The sequence below is a fragment of the Apaloderma vittatum genome, unplaced genomic scaffold (assembly GCF_000703405.1).
Source record: "Apaloderma vittatum isolate BGI_N311 unplaced genomic scaffold, ASM70340v1 scaffold6838, whole genome shotgun sequence".
In the NCBI taxonomy this organism is placed as follows: domain Eukaryota; kingdom Metazoa; phylum Chordata; class Aves; order Trogoniformes; family Trogonidae; genus Apaloderma; species Apaloderma vittatum.
The window spans coordinates 1-21,805 of NW_009728955.1; the positions used below are offsets into that span (position 1 = coordinate 1).

The following is a 21,805-nucleotide window of genomic DNA, read 5'->3' on the forward strand; positions in this document are numbered from 1 at the left end:
TCGGGGGCCACCGAGCTTCGTTGTCCGGGAAACTTTGCCGGAGAGCATCCAGCCCTGCCCCGAGGGACTGCTTCGGTGGAAGAAAGTGGTTTCCTTGCGCCGGGATGGCGAGGACCCTGAGACCCGACGATATCAACCCCCGAACGGGGCTGGTGGTGGCTTTGGTTAGCGTCTTCCTGGGGTTTTGCTTCATGTTTCCTGGGCATGAAGGGAGAGACCCTGGGGGACATCCCGCTGCTGGCCATCGGGCCAGCCATCTGCCTGCCAGGCATCGCTGCCATCGCCCTCACCAGAAAGACCGACGGCTGCACCAAATGGCCCGAGAACAAGTGCCCGTGCTGCAAGCAAGTTAGGGGATGTCATGGAGCTGCTGAGAACCCCCTCGGACCTGGAGTCTGGCAAGGGGAGTTGTGATGAGCTGGCCAAGAAGGCATACCAGAAGGAGAGGAGAGTGCTGCAGGGTGAGGACTCTGTGTCCATCTGTACCACCACCACCACCACCACCATGGGAGAGTGCAAGAGTCTCATCAGAAAAGTAGATCAGGAGGAGATGCTGAGATACCTGGAGACCTGTTACCCAGAGATGCCAGGGAATGTGTTCGTAGGCGATCTCTCCACTTACAGTGCCTTGGAGAAGAAGAGCTCTTCGCCCACCAGGGACAGCACAGCTTGTCCTGATGTCGAAGACAACATTTTTGTTGCTCCTAAAGACAGTATCATTGTCTGCTCTTACAAGGAGAACAGCCCTTATGACAGATACTGCTGTTACATAAACCCTACTGGGGTCAACTCAGACCAGGAGACCATAGTGTGAAAGATGCATACTTTATATATATATATATATATGTGTACAAAACCTACAACTTCAACTTCTTGATAGGGGATAATATATCTGACTGCACTGCATGGGACAATCCTGATACTATTACAATTTAACCTGGTATGTGACTGATACTCAAACCTTTTGTGCCTGAAATACTATTTCTGTAAGTAGACAAGCATGTTTAAAGGCTAAAGAATTCATTTCTTGGTTTGGGAAAAAAAAAATTACATTTTAATTTTATTTCGTTGCTTTCCCTCCGTTTTGTTTTCCTGATGCCTATTGAACCCAAGTCTGTAGACGAACTCGGCAGGAGGGCAGCAGTGGCTGTCAGCTGAGGTCAAGAACTGAATCAAAATTCTGGAGCTGTCTGTTGGAAAGGATGTGGTACTCTATGGCTGAGAGGGTCTTAGCAGTCATGTCACTTTGTTTCGGGAGGGATTGAGAGATGTCAGCATGCACTCCAATAGATGGATGGTGTTAGGGACTGCAGAAGTGATTTGTCTCTCTTCCTTCTTCCTGACAGGATTTTATTTTTTGCTGCTTCAACAAATTGATGTGCTGACCCTGTGGGCTCTTCTAAAAGTTTCCCAGGAGCCAGATAGGCTCAGGAAGAATTTTCAAAGGTCAATCCATCATCAGTAGCATGCCAGGTACAGGTTTTAGCTTCATTCCCCAGTGGTATTAAGTTCACTGGAACATTTCTAACACTTTGGGATTTTATAGACATACTTGACAAGGAGATTACAACATAATCATGACACAGTTCTTGCAGATACTAGGAGCAGATATCAGTGGACCCAGGGTCTTAAAAATGTGTTGCAGCACCTCTAAAGTCACTTAGGGAATAGACTTCTTTGGGTTGTGTTCAGAACTGGATCTGACTCTTCCAACGTGCCTTTTCTAAAATGCCAGATGTTTCTCTACGGGTGATGAATGGTTACAATCCACTTAGGGGCCTCAGAACTGTGCTCTGCTGGGTGAGGGAACAGGGGATGTGGCTGACAGATGTTTTTGTTCACAGCATATGGATACATAGCAAGAGAAACATGAAGTGAGTAATAATGATTAACCATTCAAAATCTGCAGCTTACGTACAGAAATACAGATCCTGGCTACTCTATCCAACAGTATATTGCATGTTCCATGCTGTGTATACAAGTCTTATCTGTCCTGTACTCTGTAGGTGATAGAGACGTGACATAACATGATGTGCATGCTAAGCAGCTACTGTAAGGGTTACAGACTTAGGGAAATGGGTATTAAAGCACTGAGTAATTTACTGGCATTTCACAAAGTCCTCGTTCCTATAACTAAACTCTCATGCCTCCAAAAAGTTCCTTTGTCATGGCAGTCTTAATAACTGTTCTTACTTTGCTGGTTTTAGTCAACTCTAAGTTGTATCAGACAAGTGTATTGAATTATCAGGGTAGGAAAGAAGAAAAACAGTCTGTCTTTTGCAGCAATCTGAGATGTTGTGTGGAAAGTGGCAAAGGATTTTCCTCTGAAATGAGCCATCCTTCTGTGCTCATGGAACTATTTGGAAAGTGAATTGGAAACTTTATGCATCCACTAGTTTGTTCAGAAACTTATGTCAAATTCTTACAGACGACCAGTCTCTGAAGAGGTTTCCAGAAGGAGGAAAGACAATTTTTTACACAAGATAGTTTGTTTTCTTTCAGACCAAACAAGATGCTAACGCTTCGTCTAGTGTGGGACATTGGGATGCTATTAAAAAAAAACCCCACAGCTAATTTAAGTCAGGTAAAGCCTCTCAATAGGTGCTTACAGGCAGCTTTGCTGCTCTGGCATGCAGCAACAGTACTGTGGCAATAAACAAACACTTGCACTCTGCGCAGCCCAGGTTTTATCCACTGGGCAAAAAGAATTTTGCAAACAGACCCTCTCCCTGACATGTCCAACTCCCACTTCCACATACAAGCACTCTGTTGTTGTCAGGCAGATTGTCTCCTGCAGGCTTAGTCACTGCAGGAACTTATTCTACAATGTACAAAGCAGCTTTCTGTTGACTCTGGGAAGCCTTAGTTCATGACCTCTGAAGCCAACAGCTAGATTACTGCTGAGGAACATGATGAGGGATAGCGTTTTTCATCTCCTTCTGTTCCCAGGGGAAGCAGGTGAGGGTCTCAGCATGTGCCCATGGGTGCACCCCTGAAGATCAGACCCACCATGAGAAAACAGGCTACCAGGCATCTGTGTACTGCCTTTGCCAGGATTGTGAGCAATTGCTTACCTTGCATAAGAGAGCAAAGCGTCAGCCCGCTGGGAACCTAGATTTTACAGTTCTGCAAATATATATAGGAAGAGGTCAAGTTTTTCCATTTTTTCTAGGATTAGATGTTCTCTGTCAAAAGTTATATGGGGTTTTAAGGCAAGGCAACAAACTTCAGTGATAAATGGAATGATAAATATATAATCTGACATACAGCCACACAGATCTGAGTCGTCCTTTATTCTGTTCTTAGTGTAAAAACAAGAGAGTGTTTGTATTAGGGCAAAGCTTAATGGGAGATGAAAAAATGCATGTTTAACATGTGGTATTTAGAGGCAATGTCTTTCCTCCATTCATGTAGCTGAGGTAAGATTTCATAACAAAATACAAGTTTAAGCAATATTTCTAGGCTAATCCACCATAATCCACTGAATTTTTTTATTGAACATAAGAGAATTTAAAGAAATATTAGTGCCACTGAAATCGCTGTATGACTTTCTCCTTTTCTGCTAGTTAAGCAAAGAATGAAATGGAGATGGATTAATTTGGTCATTTAAAAAAAAAAGTCCATTTAAGCACATGGTTTTAAAAAAATAAATAAATTCTTTAATAAAGGGAGCCTTTTTTCATACACTATAGTTCTGTGAGGAAAAATCTGCTGCTTATTTGATCAAAGATGGCATGACAGTACCTTCAAGCTTTTTATGCAGGTACCGTGCCCAGGCCAAAGAATTACGGAGGCTTTACTTTTGTTCAGCTCACGTAGTCTCTTCTGATGGCTGCTAGAACTTGCAGGACCAGTGCTGATCTTGGAACAACCAGGAGTAATCACATTGCTTTTCAGAGGCAGCTTCTAGGCCTGGGTCTGAATGTGGCTTCAGGATACCACAGTGTGAGGTGTGATTCCAAGGCATGACCCAGAGATAAGAGCTTTTTTCCGTCCTTGCTACCTTCAAAACATCTCTGGGTCAGAATCCCATTTCTCGATTCTGTCCTCCAACAGTGCATGCAATTGTAGTGGAGCTGTGTTTGTGTGTTTTAAGTCTGGTCTCACTGAAGTCAACTGCTACACTCTGCCTGGACCTACAGTATGGACGGCAGCGTGTCTGAAGAAAACCACTGATTTGCACATTCAGAGCTTTCTAAGACATACAAAATTTTTGTTTAGAATAACATTTGTCATAGTGCCACAGTGGAGTTTACTTTCTTTTCCAAAACTCTGTGATACATGAATCAGTTGTACCCAGGGCACTTTTGTGTTGCTTTGTTTAAATATCTGTTGTCATAAATAGCATTTTTACAGTCATACAAGCTGATCATTATGAAGCCTTTAACAGAAAATTGGGAGTTTTAATCAGTGTGTGGTTTGTCCTCCAGGCGCACTAAACGATAGCTGGTCCTTTCTGCCAGGTACCAATCGAGTGGGAGATGAGTGTGCTCAGGATGTGTGTCCCTCGGGGATGGTATTGTGTTCTTGGTCTGCGTTCTGCAGAAATATGCTGCTATTCCACAGCCAGTTTTCCGTTATTCCACCCAACCTCTCCACATTCCTGGCACTAGTAACTATTTATTGTGTTGTAATTAGCAGAGTAATAGCCGCTAAAACCCCTTTTCAGCATTTTTCCTGGTACATACCAGGCTGTTCACAGAGTGAGCTCCTGCTCTTGATCAGGGTAGCATCCATCCGATGTGAGCCGTTATGTTGAGACATTCAGCTAAGTTTTCAGTTCTCGCAGCACAGGCCTAGGGTTTTGCCTCTCCATGTAATTCCTTTCACACTAGAGGTACTGCAGGGATGGGTGACTGTCAGGCATCAAAGGCATCTCCATCCTGATTTTCATGAGCATTTAGGGACTGATCTATTTATATGCAGACCATGACCTGTGCTCAGAAACTTGAATCTCAACACATTGACAGTGAAAGACTCATTTCTAGAGAATGCAGTTCTGACATGGGAGATTTTCTGAGTCTTGAAAGGTTTCTGTGTGAGTTTCTAATATCAATCATACTAAAACTTGTGGAGGAGTTTGCTAACATGTAGACTGGAATTCTGACACATTCTTAACACACGGCATGGGGCATCAGTTGCAAAGCAGCTCGTGCTGACCCCACTTCCACTCTGCAACTAGTCCTACTGGGATGACTGTTGGCAGATTTGTTACTTCTCTGGTACTATGGGCCTTTTTATGTCTGATCTTTAGAAACAACACAGAGACCAGATCTAGAATTCACTTTTAATGCTTTCTGGCAAGCTTTCATCAGTCCTCTCAGCAGAGGACTTTCAGACCCTGTGTGTCATTACCAGGTGAGAAGATCCAGCTATCATTGATTTTTAAATCATGGTTTATTTTCTGTTTGGAACAGTTGCATGGATTAGCCCTGACTATCCTATTGTCAGAGGCACACAGGAGTGTTTATACTTAAAGGTTTTACTTACATACTTACATACCATGCATAGATGTATTTATATTACACATTTGTTTGCAAGAGCAGGTCAGAAAATGCACCAGCATCTGCTCAGAGGAATCCTTTGTCTTTCTGACACCTCGCCCAAATTTTTGTGCCTCAAGCCTATTGTTGCAATTTAAAATTCCTTCAGTCCTTTAGGAGAGGAGAATTTTTCTCAGAAGAACTCCAATGTGGCTTTTTAAGGACACACAGTTCTTCCAATGGGGTACACAGAATTTCAGTATCCCAGGACTGTGTTTTATGTAATCCCTGTGAAATCCTGTCTCCCTTACTAACCACAAACTGAAATTTGCCAGTGCTTTGCATTCAGGATCTCCCCAAACCACTGGTAAAAGCCTTGAACCCTTGGTTAATTCTGACAGATTGAGTACTCGTATTTTTTCAAGCTGCAGTTTCATTACTTAGGGAGTGGAAAAGGGTTAGATATTTGAAAATCTGGCTCTGCGATTTGTTCTAGTAAGGCAAGAAAAAAAGAAAGGTGTTATTCATGAAAGCAAAAGAGACAAAAAGGGCTTCACAGAGTGTTTTTCATTACTTTGATAGATCAACTGTGTTATATTCTGATCAACAGGCAATATGTTTAGTGCATTCTTCCACATGTGTAGCTTCACTCTGGTAGCTTACCCTGAACAGGGTCCTCAGGTAGGAAGAGAGAGTGTTTTTCTGCCTGAAGGCAGGATGCAAGAGCTACAGGGAAAAAAAAAGCAGTATGTAGTAGCAATCTGATTCTTTTTCAAATCTCGTCCAAACACTTATTTGCATACCATTGTACTTAACTATGAAATGCAGTGATAATAATTAGCAATTATGCACACTCATGAACATAAAGATGCTACTACAGTAGCTTAATATTTGGCATTCACTGGCTAGGAAGTACCTATTCTATTGCCATTGAAATCCACAACAAAATTCACAAAGGTGTAACAGTAAAAATGTCATGTGGAGCTTTGAGGTCACACTTGGTACTGCATAAAAAAAGTTAAATCCAACAGTGGAAGTTAGTTCCAAAAGAGTATGTGTATGCGCTTAAGATCTAGAGCGTGGAAAGGTGAGGTACAAATACAGAAGATGGTGTAGCTTGGCTCCCTATCTGAACCAGGGGACCTTGGTTAGTATAGCAGGGGCCACTTGATAACATCATGTAGACTCATGCATATTCGTTGGAAGGTTCCGGTCATTAGGGCTGCCACACAAACAAGTTCTACAAAACGCACTCTCTCACATTTGGAACTGGTTATTTTCTATCTCTGCATCAGAAAGTGCATTTTAGCAAATTTTAAATTAGAAGGAAAGGGAATTTTCCCTTTTTTTTTTTGGGGGGGGGGAGAGAACATTGGATTGCAAATGATTTTGTATTTGAATTCCAATTTCAAATGTAATAATGTACAATCCAATGTTTTACACTGACTGCTGTGAAGTAGGGAAAAATTCAGACAAGAATTGAGAGGACAGAGTACTCATTAGCTGAAAAGCAGATGGTAGCCAGCTGGAGAATAATCAGAAAAATCTTGTATAGCCTTGTCTTTTTACTGGTATGAAAGGACAGCCCCGGAAAGACACTCTTATAAAACCAAAGACTCTTACCTTTGAGCTCAATTCAGATGGAAGGGCTATTAGTAACTTTTGGGGATCTGAGTGTAGTGGGAGAGAGAGAGATGGTCTACATGCTGGGGAAGCTCATACCAAACTCTTCTTCAGACATAGGTCTTAAGAGACCCTGCATCCTCTGACTGCACAGTCAGGCGCAACACTCGTACTATGCCCTTGTACTGTTTGCAAAGATCATCTGATTTCATCCCACTTTTCTTTAAATAAATTCCTTTTTCTGATTTGATTGATTAGCTGAAGGGGGGAAGCAGATAACTTTTCTGTTTACACAAAAAGAATCATGGAACTGGAGACACTGCACATTTCAATAGCAAGCTAAATAAAAGATGTTTGCTACCTAATCTATGGGATAACAAGGAATTTTTCAGTGGCAAAACAGTGTGTTTTTCCAATGCCAATGGTTTGAATAAAATGCAGGAGGTTTTACAACTGGAAATAGATTAACCATTTTTTCTACTTGTTGGGATTTTTTAAAATATTGTGGTTAGTCTATTCCTCAGCATTCAAACGGAAGTAATACAGTGAAGGTTTATTGATTTAATTAAAGACTTTCCTAAATCATTTTTTTATGTTGTGTGATTTATTTAATGTACTTGCCCACATCCTCACCTGTATGAGACAGAGCTGCAATAAACAATAATCAAAATGCACAATCTCATCACAAAATCACTTTATCATGAATACCATATTAGCATCCTCTGCATTATTTTACATGTCCACAGACAATGAATGACCACGGAGTCAAGAACTGAAGTGATCCATAAAGTATATAGCACTTTCAGTTCTTCAGCTCTATTTTTGCAATTGCTTTCACATTTTCTGGTAGGGATATAATCTCCTAGGAAAGGAGGAACATATCACATATTTGTCTGTGTAGAGTGCCATTGTAGAGAAGAATGCTTGCCAAATTAGCTGACTAATCCCACATCTCAGACGTGAATCTCTGTGGATTTAAAACACCTCACAGACTAGCACTGTGTGTACTAGCTTTACCAGATAGTGAATGTTTTCCTGCTTTGCCAAGGTCACCAGGACTTGGCAGCTACAGTGTTAGTCACAATGAGCCTCCCTGCTACATTTCCTAGGCAGTGAGAGATACCAAGAACTGTAATGGGACTCTGTGGAGATCTAGATTTGCAGTATTATCAGACACAAAAGCCACTACACACAAGGATATAGATTTAAAGTGGTGAAATGGGAGAGTGTTTTGGTTTGCAGGTGCTCTAAAGACCACCTGCCCTTGTACAGGAAGTTCTGCAAGGAGCACCACTCCACGTTCCCTTGGTGCGTTCAAAAAACGATGCTTTCAGAGTTCAAACCTGAGGCAGCAATTGTCAACAATTTCCTATCCTTGTGCCAGGTACTGATTCGCACTAACGTCTCCCTATACAGTTATATTGGTAGTCCCACATGTTTTACACATATATAAATATATAATTCTCTCTGTATAATATATATTCTGTAGATATTTTATGTATGTATGCCTGTGTGGCCACAACGATACAAAAAATATTATCTCTGCAGCTATTCCATCCTCAGGAGGTAAAAGTAAAGCATATCTCACAGGCCTCAAGCTGCAGTCACCTGTGCTAAATTTGCTGTGTCATGCAATCTCTAATTGCTGCATTGTTTCTAACTTCTTGTAAAAAGCTATGTAACCAAATAGAGCTCATGCTCCTGAAACTTGCCTGTTGCTTTGGTAGTTGACAATGAAATAGAGCTGTAGCAATTAGCAACATCTGTCAAAATGCCTGAGATAAATCTTAAATACTCACCAGCTGACTGAGGGCATTTCCATTTGCACCTATAACTGTCATTACCCCATACTTCTACCTCTGGAGGACAAATAGTCATGTTGTCAAAGTCATCAGACAAACTGAAATTAATAAGGATGATTTCTTGAAGTCTCAGGAGAGATACCACAGATTTAACAGTCCTTAGAAAATAGTATTTTTCTCATTCTGGAAATGCTCTGCTCGAGATGAGGCTCAAGAGATAACAAAATATAGAGTTAGTCTGACAGCGGTGTTCTTCAAGCTATATCTGTTTTGGAGATAACCACCAGACTCTAAGCCTCTTGAAGTTAGCGAGTCTCTACTATTTTCAGCAGAATTTGAATACTACTCAAGGACCTCTGAGTGGTGGAGGCTGTCAGTCCAATAGGCTTGCTAATGGTCACTCATCATTCATTTCTATTTAGAAGACTTTAAACTCAGAAGACACTCAGTTAAAAGTTTTTAATTCTAAACCCAACACTAAATTAAAACAGAAGAGTTAAAACCAAAGTATTGCAACAGATGAACATATAACAAAGCACATGCTTTCACGTTCACATTTGATAGAAGACTCGATGATACACACCTTTCTAATAAAAATGTTAAAGGAAATGGTTATATTAAAGGATGTATCTGGGTAATGGAAAAGTTTATTTTGCTAAGAATACAAATAAGGTAACTGTACTGTACCATGTACTAATATGAAGTTCAAAAACGGAGAAAAGAAATCTTTTAAGTTTAGAAAAAACATGAAACCAATTAAAAATTTTAAATTTTAAAAATTAGGCTGGACTTTATGTTAGGATCTCATGTGACAAGATCAGCTATGTGTATATGCATTGCTAAGATTCTCATCTCGTTCAAGTGGCAGTATTCCCATGGACTTCTGAGATAGAATTTCACTCAGAGTGTTTTATGTTTTCCTGTGGATTTCAGGTAAGTTTTCCGTATTTCAGAAGGATTTTCTTTTTCTGCTTCTATTAGGCATCTCTGAAAAGTCTACTCTTACAACTGTGTTTATTTTCCACAGAAGCTGAAGGACTGTAGTGCAACTTTCCGATCACTATCACACAGCACATACTGAGCTTTAAAAAAGTGTGCTAGCTGCATGAGAACATGAATAACTAGTCAGATGCTTGTTTAAGTTACGCAAATTTATACTAAAGAGATAACATCTACATGTGTGTTTTTGTACTCCTACTTAGGGTCGGGGATAGGTGGGAGACTAAGGGTGCAGAATAAGAAGGCATAAATGGTGCTATGTCACTCATAGACTTTCCTTTTCACCTCCTAACAGTTAGCTTTTGGCCAGTCCAGTTCTCATAAATGGTGGAGCTTCTGGGACAGTTGGTATCCTTCCTTCCTCTCTTTCACATAGCTAACTCTGTTAGGTTGATTGTTAATCAGTTCAACTGGAACTGGCTAAACTTTTCAAAACAGATTATTCCTGAAAGCTAATTTATTGCCATAAATAAAACCCTAAAGAGTATGAACAGGGTTCACCATGCATATGCTTTGTCTTTAAAGAAACTCCACACCAGCAAGGCTTACAGAGTAAACCAACAGATTGCTCCACTTGCTCATCAACGGGTTACTTCACTTGTAGTGACAAGTCTCTCTTTACAGGAAATGCTTGCTCAGGAATGACATTTTCTAAACTGTGTCCTAAATTAAACAGTGACTCAGAGGACTGCTTGATTCCACAGGCAGACAGCTAGCCACCAATAGCAGGTTCACTGCCACTTTTGTTAGAGCAACAGCATAATATAAGCTAATGTTAAGAACGGTTTTTCAGAGAAGTCCCAGAGCAGCCAAAGACAAGAGCAGCTCTAATGGATTCTCTTCTGTTTAACAATAGCATGCAATGTCTTTCATTTCTCTCCCAAGATTTTCAGATCCCTATACCAAGATGGCCGGTATCACTAAATATTGACTCTATGGAAATACTCGAGACTTTCTTCTAAATTCTTCTTTCTATGCTCCAGACAATGAAGATGAAACAGAAGCATGAGCACAAATTCTCACTTCAATTTGTAGCCACCTATGACTGCACTGTTTCATCCTCTTTTTTCAATAGGCCTTACTATCTAACACAATGCAGATCTCATTTTTCCCTTTCACAGAACAAAGCCAATCACACCCACGAGGTTTGTAATACCACTAAAGAGCAAAACTATACCGCCTCCTTCTTTGCCATGAGAGCTGCGATGTCCAGGCACCTGGTTTTGAAGTGCTGGAGGCTACTGCCAGTAGATTACCCAGCAAAACCAAATCAACAGATAACACAGAAGGGAGCTACCTTCTGCCCTGGTAGCTGGTGGGCCAGTCTTATGTATCATTGCACAAGATGAGTTTTTGCTTCTTTGCAGTTTTTCTGCCACTTGTGGGAGAGAGTTACCTGTGAATAAAGTCTGAGCGATTATATCCACAAGGCCAAAATGGCCTTTTTATTACTTTCTAACAGAACAAAAGCAGGATGGATGCTGAAGTTAGGGAGTGACTAGTAAGCAGGACTTGAGAGAGGATCACTGGGAAGGACACCTGGTATCAAACTAAATGAAGCTGTGTTGGGGTCTTGAAGAGTCACAGAAGTGCTGGTGACTGCCTTCTGGATGGCAGAGACTTTCTTACCTTCCAGCCAGTATGTTACCATGTCTCCTTTTCCCTAAGGAAGAAAATGAGTCATGGCGTTATAACACTACCCATCATCTGTCTAATAATCTTATTACAACTCAAAACAAGTCCCAAAAGGAGACTGATGTGCCTGTCAGCCATTTTACATACAGGAAAACTGAGGCATAAAGCTTTTTGTTAAAAGATAGTGACAGCATTACCAATTTAAACAACTCTTTGAAGTTCCATCCAAAACTGAGTCCAGAAGTATATTAGTCCTCTTATGGAACTCTTGTGATGATTTATGCTGTTTCTGAATGATTTTTTTTTATTTCAAGCAGTTATGACAAAGTGACATGTCATGCATTGCTTCCAAGTTTGGCGAAGTCCTTCATCTCTGAATTGTCAGGGTTGTCCCATGAACAAGCCCATGGAATTTGTCCTGGTTTAAAACTTAAGTCTGCTCTCTTCAGAGACAGGAACTAGTCTAACCCAGGGACTCTGAGACATAGAGGACTGCATAGGTTAAAATTCAGGAAATACAGAGCATTTTCACACTCTCCTCTCTGAAAAGTTGAGTATAAATATTGCATACACACCTTGACTTGTAAATTCCCACGGCATACTAACACATACTCTCCAATCTGCTCCAACAGCTGGTATGCACTTGAACTGCACTGTATTTTAAGAGCTGGAAAGAGAGACAGTTGTCATATTATTGTAACCACTTAAATGTCTAAGATAGACCTATCCCCTCTCTGTATGCCAAAGACTTCAAGACTCATTAATGAACATCTCCTTTCTTTTTTCATGTCTTTGTGTAATTCCTCTGTTATTTGAAAAGTTCACACGTAAGCTCCAATATCCTTGCCTCTTTGTGACAGATCTCAAGGCACCTAAGTGGCTGTCAACAAACACTGCTCTTCACATCCTGCGTCTAATATTATTTGTCTACAAATAATATTAGATGGAGTTATTGATAAGCAACCTTCTCATCTTACAAAGAAAACCTTACACAATTCTACCTTCTGGTCAATAAAGTGCCTTCTTTGCACATACAGTTTTCAGCAAAGACTAAACATTAAAGAAATTCATATCTAAAGTGAAAAAAAATGAGGAAAACACAATGTTACCATAATTCCATGGTTTTTTTAGCAACATAATATTTCCTTAGTTGCAAATTTTTCTTTCTGTACACCCCATCTCTCTTATCTTTTGCAAATGATGGGGTGAGGACCAGGGAGGAGGACAGATAGAACAAATTCTGAATACACCTACTTTTGTCAGAAAGCAAAATTGACAATATTTGGAAAAACTGTAAAAAAACGCCAGTCTGGTGGTTTGTGGGGATTTTTTGCCTTTAATCTTCTGCAACACAGAGTATTTCATTATACTTCTTTGTTTGAAAAAGCTGCCAGATGACAGTGGAAGTAGCTAAGATTGTTGTATTGTTTTTTCATATATCAGAAGATGACAATCTTGTAATATCCACTTTTTGGGGTTTTTTAAAAATGGTTTTTATTAAAAGTCTCAAAATCTTCCCTGTAGACCAGGAAATATGTGTTTCAACACATATCCAGATACATATCTCTGAAATATTATTTCCAGTAGATATGTGATATTTTAACTGGTCATGCTGCTTGGGAACAAGACGCTAGCACTCAGACTCCAGCTGATAGCAATTTTAATTTACTTTGTTAGCAACTGATTAATCTATTTTAAAGTGATCATCTTAGGATTAAAACATATTAATGGAATTTCAGATCCTCAGATGTACATGGCCAGGAAAAAATGAAGCCTTAAGAGAAAAGAAACTGTCTAAAGACAGCTCATAGTGTTGATGCACCATATGAGAAATAGACCAACATACAGAACAAAAGATTAAATATGAAAAATGATGGCAGCATATTTTGAAGGCATTAGTTTTAAAGCAATTCAGATGAGATAATACAAAGAGCCTGAAAGGAGGAGGAGCAGAAAGAAAGGAGTTATGTGGGAGACTGACAGGAGGAAGATGAGGTTATACGTGTTCCACTCAGGCTAGCATTTCCTTTGGAAAAATGTGTAAAATGATGAGAAGGTATGGATCCTCGTTGATTCTTAAATTTCCAGGCCAAACCTTCTAAGCCACCATGTAGAACCACTCCTCTGACTTTCTGCTTTTTTTCTAATGGATCATGATAGATGTTGAAAACGTCACTTGAAACAAGACTTGAATATACCGTGGATTTTTTCTTATTCAATCTACTTACAAAGCACTGCAATGTAAGCCATAAAAACCTTCAGCTTAATTTAATGAATGAAACACTGACCTTGTTTGACCTTGAATCACTCCCTCGTTGGGGCCGGTTAGCTCAGTGGGTTGAGCACGGTGCTGACAACAATGACAACACTGAGGTTGCCCGCTCAGTCCCCATGTGTTGCCTGGTCTAGTCGAGAGGTGGCGTCCCTGCCCATGACAGGGAGGTCAGACTAGATGATCTCTAAGGTCCCTTCCAGCCTAGGCCATTCTATGATTCTATGATTACCTTTTTTTTTTTTCAGTTCTTATAGACAAGGCTAAATTATTTCAGAAGTTGAGGTTCGAATGGTCCCACAAGCTAAACATGAAGCTTGCTAACTAAACATGGAGATCTGTTATCTCCTAGGAAAAAGTAAAAGTTAAGATATCTCTATGATTTAATCTCTAGAGATTTCTGTCTAATCTCTTTGCTGGAGGACACATAAATAATCTTCTATAATGGCTAAAGACAGACACAGCTTCCATAGTGTCCTGACATCTTTTATGTTCTCCATTAGAGAGAGTTACCAGCAAAAAAAGAGGAGTCATGAAAATATTTTTACTAGAAATTCAGCTAGGTGCCAGAAAGGAATTGAAGCAATGAGTATTTCCACTTACCTTTCATTTTCATAGAATCATAGAATGGTCAAGGTTGGAAGGGACCTTAAAGATCATTTAGTCCAACCCCTCTGCCATGGGCAGGGACATCTTTAACTAGATTAGGCTGCCCAGAGCCCCATCCAGCCTGGCCTTAAAAACTTCCAGGGATGGGGCTTCCACCACCTCTCTGGGCAACCTGTGCCAGTGTCTCACCACCCTCATGGTGAAGAACTTCTTCCTAACATCCAATCTGAACCGATCCATCTCTAGCTTTCACCCATTCCCCCTAGTCCTATCACTACCTGACATCCTAAAAAGCCCCTCACCAGCTTTCTTGTAGCCCCCTTGAGACACTAGAAGGCCACAATAAGGTCTCCTCAGAGCCTGCTTTTCTCCAGACTGAACAGCCCCAACTCTCTCAGTCTGTCTTCATAGGAGAGGTGCTCCAGCCCTCTCATCATCCTCATGGCCCTTCTCTGGACGTGCTCCAGCTCGTCCGTATCTTTCTTGTAGTAGGCACTCCAGAACTGGACACAGTACTTCAGGTGGGGTCTCACGAGAGTGGAGTAGAGGGAGAGAATCACCTCCCTCGACCTGCTGGCCACACACCTCTTGATGCAGCCCAGGACACGATTGGCTTTCTGGGCTGCAAGTGCCACTGACGGCTCATGTTGAGCTCCTCGTCCACCAGTACCCCCAAGTCCTTTTCTTCAGGGCTGCTCTCAAGCCAATCACTGCCCAGCCTGCATTGGTGCTTGGGATTGCCTTGACCCAGATGGAGGACCTTGCACATCTTGTTGAACTTCATGAGCTTGGCTTTGACCCACTCTCCAGCCTGTCGAGGTCCCTCTGGATGGAATCCCTACCCTCCAGCGTGTCAGCCACCCCACACAGCTTGGTGTCGTTGGCAAACCTGCTGAGGGTGCACTTGATGCCACTGTCCATGTCGCTGATGAAGATGTTAAACAAGATCGGTCCCAGTACTGATCCTTGAGGGACTCCACTTGTCACGGGCTTCCACTTGGACATGGATCCATTGACAGCCACTCTTTGGGTGCGGCCATCAAGCCAGTTCTTTATTCTCTGACTTGTCCATCCATCAAACCCATATTTTATCAGCTTGGAGACCAGGATGTCGTGCAGGACAGTGTCAAAGGCTTTGCTCACGTCCAAGTAAATGACATCAGTTACTCTCCCCTTGTCTATTGATGTTGTGACCTTCTCATAGAAGGCCACCAGGTTTGTCAGGCACGATTTGCCCTTCGTGAATCCGTGCCGACTGTATCCAATCACCTCTTCCTTCTTCTTCTGCCTCAGCAGTACCTCCAGGAGGATCTGCTCCATAATCTTACCAGGCAGGAAGGTGAGACTGACCGGTCAATAGTTACCCTGTTCATCCTTCTTTCCCTTTTTGAAAATGGGGATTATGTTGCCAATTCTTACCCTTTTTTTATTGTAGAGAACTTTAAAATCATTAAAATCCATCTCTGGGAGAATGAGGGGATCTTGCTACAAAGGCTGTAGAATATATCAGTGGCATAATTTGCCCATAGGCTGGTTAGACCCAGAAATCAACACCCTTTTTACAGATTTGCAGTCATTTAAACTGGACAGGACTCGAAATCCAGCATGACGTTTTTTCAGTACTCATTAAGGGATGGTGAGAAATCGCATCTGCAGTTTGTTTCTTGTTACCTTCACTAGTAGATTCCATCCTGGAAGCTGTGTTCACAGTATCTCCAAATAAACAATACCGTGGCATTTTAGTCCCAACAACTCCAGCTACAACTGCGCCTGTTAAAGAAAAGAAATATGATATTTTATGGTTTTAAATTGTATAATCAGTTATACAGCCTCAGGGCTGCTTCCTACCTTATCTTATATCTCATTCATTAACAAGCTAGAGACGGAGTGTCAGTATTGTTTTACATGGAGTATACATCTGAATTACAGATGGCTTCCAGAGCCGTGGAGGGAATTGCAAAAGATCCTCAACGGAAAATGGTGGGGAAACTGACAATGGGATGGAGATAGTGTGCATGAGTTAAGGCACCTGCAGAATCATGTTTCAACATGACAACAGAATATTTTGAGGGGCAGTGAAATAAGAATTCCAGTCAATAGGAGTTGTGTATGCAACACCCTCTAGCCACATGGACAGGCAGAAACAGCAAGTAACTTGCTCCTGCTCAAGGCAGAAAAACGGCATTTTGATTCCTTCATGTCAGCTTCAGGTGGTTTAAAACATAGAAGATATTATCTCTTGCTGAGACAATGTAAGCCACTTAATTTGCAGATGCTGGGCTGCACACCACATGTCCAACTCTGGCTGAGTTTCAAGAAAGAGTTGTAATCACACATCATCTTAGATCAGGGAGCTAGGAGTCTGTGGGTGAAGGCCAGAGTCAAGAAGCAACTCACTGTTTTGAGAAGAGAACAGCTAAAAAGGACAAGTAACAGACACAGGATGGCAGTCCTCACTGCAAAGGAACTGGGGCCATGTGGTGTTTCCAATTCCAGTTCCATATTGTGTTCCAAATATCACAGGTATCCTAGAATTTTCCTATCTGGATGACCTCTATGAGGTGTCCATCCCATATCAAGAAATTAACTTCGTATTTTAAGGGAGAAGAAATGCCACTACAGAAACACTTGTTAAAACAGAGGAGGACTTTTTTGGAACCCTCTCAACATACCTGAATGGATTCCTGCTCTTATTTTTAGGAGGGTGTTGGGCTTGTGTGGGATCTTAAAAGTCTTGCAGACATCCAGAAGGTCTAAAGCCATGCTTGCAATCTCACCAGCATGAAGAATCCCATTCTCTTTGGGTACTCCTGACACCACCATATCTTAATACAAAAATGTAACTGTGTTAACCTTTGGCATTACATACAAATTTACAAAAGCATGCTACCTAAGGTAGAAGAAAATAGAGCCCTATTTCTTCATATCCTTGTAGCATAGTTGTGAGCAGAGAAAGCCAGAAAGAAATGAAGGGTAGGACAACAGCTCATGTGTGTAACTACCTGAGCTCCAAAAAATGTTGGATTTCCTTCTTACTTTTCCATAAGATTTATTGCCTCCAATTCTTTCTTCCCCCCTCCACTGAGGATTCTTGAAGTGGGACAGATAGTGGGAAAGTGGCTGTTCAATATCTTTTGTCTTTGAGCAGACATTATAGAGACAATGATTTCCAGCAGGCATTGTCCTATGCTTTCTGCACTGACTCTTACTGTGTAGGACAAGAGAGAGATCTCTTCAGGTACCCTCAGGTGAATATGTTCAGGAATTTTATGCTCCTGAATGTGTTCAAGCACGTTACAGGAAAAAAAAAGCCCTGTTAGATTCTGTTAGGTTTTTGATGGAACTAGTTTTCATTGATAATCAATCCCCAGCAGATTTCCATGGTAGCAGATAGAAAGCCATTTTCCTAAAAATCCAAAAAGAGGCAGCCAAGTTCTTACAGAGTATTAGGAGAAGGAAGGTTGTCGTGGTCTTTGCAAAAAAGATAGAGACAATAAAGCTTATGGAATGACAGCTATGTTTCCATTCAGTAGGTAAATCTTTTCAGTTGTGTCCTTGTGAAACAGAAGTTGCCAAATGAGATTGCCACTTACAGGTCATAGGAACGAGATAAGCAGCAGTGTTAGTTTACTCATTTTTTCCATCCGTGACATTCATTAGTTGTAGAAATAATGAAGGGCGTGCAGCAAAATGTTCCTAAAGTTTGCTAGGACTCTGCTAGGACTTCTGTCTTTTGTGTGGTATTCCCAATGGTATTAAACTTTTCAAAACTCCTTAATCTGTTCTTCCTTGTAATCAAATCAGCCTCTGTGCTGTTGAAATACCCATGCCTTATCATTGTTAACAGCTTAAGTAACTTACAGGCATCTCCTATTGTCTCCACCTTATAGACATCATAGTTATCTATGATTTCATCGAAAGTGGTATAAAGCTTGTTCAAGAGATCTACCACTTGGTAAGGTGTGCTGCTGCTGGACAGCTGAGTGAAGCCAACAATGTCACTGTTAAAATACAACAAAAAGAACACACTCATCCACTGTCTTAACCATTGCATTGCTAAATACAGTAATAATTTCTCAGTGGAACTACTTCAATCTTCTCTTTTCAGTAATTCTTTTGCTAAGAATCTTATGGATTAGTTTTGTCTTCAAATATTTACTTAAACTGAAAGCAGACTCCTTCCATTTAAAAAGACTGACTGACTTCAGTCCTTTTGCTTACCAATGCAGTAAACTGTTTCTTACAGCTAGACTTCAATCTGTGACAGACTAAGTAGTCTTCAGTTTTGGGTTATGTACAAATGAAAAAAGGGAACTTACTATCTGTTCATTTATGACAAGTGAAAACATGGAATTTATATGTTACTCAATGCACACATAACAAGTCAAAGACTGTAAATCTATGTGGACTCTCAGGATAATTAAATTTCCTTTACACAGATGAATGCTGGAACCTTTACTTAGGCCTGTCTTGTGAAACATACATGCATGTGTGTATAACACACATAAAGTGATGTGCTGCTATAAGTTAGAGCTTCATGGTAATTGCATTTTTATTTCAGTAATTATGATGAAGAATGGAGAGGTGTGAGAATTTCAAAATATACTCATTTGCACTGTCAAATGTTATCACCTGGTACAATAAATTGCAGTTTAGACAGAAATTCTCTATTTGGATAGGGGCTTCACTTCGATTAGGACCATAAAAGTTTCTTCAGTAGGAGTCAGTTCCAGTACTATCTTTCATTTTTGTTTACCTGAAAAAGATGGTGGCACTTAAGTAACTCTGAGCTTGTGCGTGTTTTCCCTGCCTGAGGTCATCTGCTACTTGCTTCGGCAACATACCTGTTGTAGAAAGTGGACCGTTATCACTCTTTTGGCATGGATAGGAGCATACAATAAAGAGAACATGTTTGTGTAAAGGTATTAAAGCATAAATGTGAAATATTCTTAAGGTGAAAGCACTCTTTAGCATCAAAATCTCCTCTCCTGTGAGAGTAACTCTCACTGATAACAAATCCAGATTTTCAGCTGATCCATACCTTGTAGTTCAAACAGATACCTATACATTCCAAGTCTGAGTAAGCTTAGATTCTAATAGTGTATTACTACTCCTTCTTTGTCAGCTCTTTACTAATATTTTTTTCCTGTGTTTGTTAGGTTAACTGTTTCTTGTTTTGTTCTTTTTTTACTTCTATCTTGCACTCTCACAGCCTTTTCCTTTTACTATCCTATGTGTTATACCTCTTCCTTCATTCCTTTGTTCTTGTGGAATTCCAGAAGATACAATGCCATCAAAAGTAAACTCAGTCAAAAGCAGTTCCCTGATATTTATAACTAAATAGAAGGACTGCTAAGCAAAACCAACATGAGAGCACTATGGATTTTGGAATCATAGCTCTCAGATGAGCACACTGATTTTTAGGGGAAAATATTAAAAACAGCTAAATATCTCACCAGTTTTGTAAGGAACAAGTATATTAATTACCTAGTCAACTAAATGCTACCTATCAAATAACAACCTGTCAAAAGGTTTATGTTCATAATTAGACAGTTAAAATCAAATTATTATTGAGAAGAATATCCATTACTTTTGCTGTATAACTTACTATACAACAGACGATCAGTCTTCTGTTTTTCAAGCATTAAATCCTGGGTTCTCTCAGAAACCAGGGTCTCCAGGTGTTTGCTATATTTCTCCATCTAAATAACACAGAGAATTCCATAAAATAGTCTTTGTACTGAAAGACGTTCATAGTTGGATAAGATTTAAGCATTTGAATGATTCTGCTTTGAAAACATTCTGATAAACAAAACTTTGGGTCTGAGCTAGCTAATTTTTTCTCACAAAAATCAGATTTCTCCCTAAGTGAATTTATGTTTCTTTGATTTGAAATTGTTGCTTACATGTAAGAGAGCAGAAGCGAATTCCAGACTTTTCAAAGTCCACGTAAACACTAGTGGTCAAATCTAATGCAGAGACCAAGCTGCAGATGTGGATTGAAATGTGTTACTAAAACTGAAGGTCTCAATCTCTTATCAAAAGTTCACGAAGCTATTTTATAAACTGTTCTGCTATGCCATGCATTTTGCATCCTTGCTCTGTGTGAGGCAACAGGCTGTGGAGACAAGAGTCTCTTTTCTCTGTTGACAAGCTTAAGATACTCTGCTCAAAATCTGCAAATGTCTCATTTGTGGCATGCAGGGGTTCTATATCCCAAGTACTGTAAAACCATCTCCAAATGACTGGAAAAGGGAATGTAGTTTCCAGAAAGTGCATTAAAAAACAAACAACATTTGATTGAAGAAATGAAAGTGTTCAGCTCCAAAGAAGTTAAGAAAAACTGACAGAAGTTCAATGAGAGGGAAAGCTGGGTCTCAAACAGAACTGCAGTTACAAGCAGCCCACCAGAGATGAAGGAATGACTGCGAATTTTCTCATAAAACAAAAGCTTTCAGATCAAAAAACAAACCTGAAGAGTAGAGGTGAAAATTATTACAAGATTGTCTCAGATTGGATTAAAAGATTAAATTTACCAGAGTCATCATCATGTCAACAGGGCTAACTTTATTAGGATTCATCTTGTACAACATTTTCTTGACTTGTTCAAATGTAGGCCTTTGGGCTGGATTATTTTTTCTGCACCTTCTGATTAACTGCAGCAGGGAAAGGGAGAGAGAAAAGCAAACAGCCTTTTGTCATTCCAAGCACAGGAAGTGTTTCTAATTAATACTACTATTTTCTCAGTGCAAACTGTGCATATGAAGACCTATCTGCAGCTGGTGAAAAGTGGCAGAGCTATACTGACGTCTCCAGAGTTCTACAGATTCATGCTGCATGATGTTAGTCCATGAAACTGCATATTGTGGGAAATCATGAATTAGCTGCTCGTGTTCCTTCTGCCAAATACTGTTGAAGCTCTTGTTTTGTGCTTTTAAAACAGCGTAATGTTTTTTTCAGAGGACTTGTCTGTAACACAAAATCCACAAAATGTAAAACTCAGTTACTTCGTAGTAACAGTAAATCCTGACTAAAATCCAATGCTTCTTATGAGAAGTTTGTTGCATGTAACCAGGTGGATAGATGATGGCTGTGCAGTGGATGTAGTTTATCTGGATTTCAGTAAAGCATCTGACACTGTCTCCCACAGCATCCTCATAGGTAAACTGAGGAAGTGTGGTCTGGATGACCAGGTAGTGAGGTGGGTCGCTAATTGGTTGAAGGGAAGAAGTCAGAGAGTTGTGGTCAATGGGGCAGAGTCCAGCTGGCAGCCTGTGCCTAGTGGGGTCCCTCAGGGGTCAGTACTGGGGCCGGTGATGTTCAACATATTCATGAATGATCTGGACGAAAAATTAGAGAGCACTGTCAACAAGTTTGCTGAT

At 40.4% G+C, this 21,805-nt stretch overlaps 1 protein-coding gene across 1 annotated transcript; it reads left to right on the forward strand.

Annotated features, from left to right (window-relative positions):
- The first annotated feature begins 104 nt into the window (after window positions 1-104).
- TMEM215 (transmembrane protein 215) lies at window positions 105-814 on the forward strand. Its single transcript, XM_009874260.1, is given in 3 exon segments — window positions 105-199; window positions 201-353; window positions 355-814. Coding segments are annotated over 3 exon segments (708 nt in total).
- Window positions 815-21,805: the final 20,991 nt, after the last annotated feature.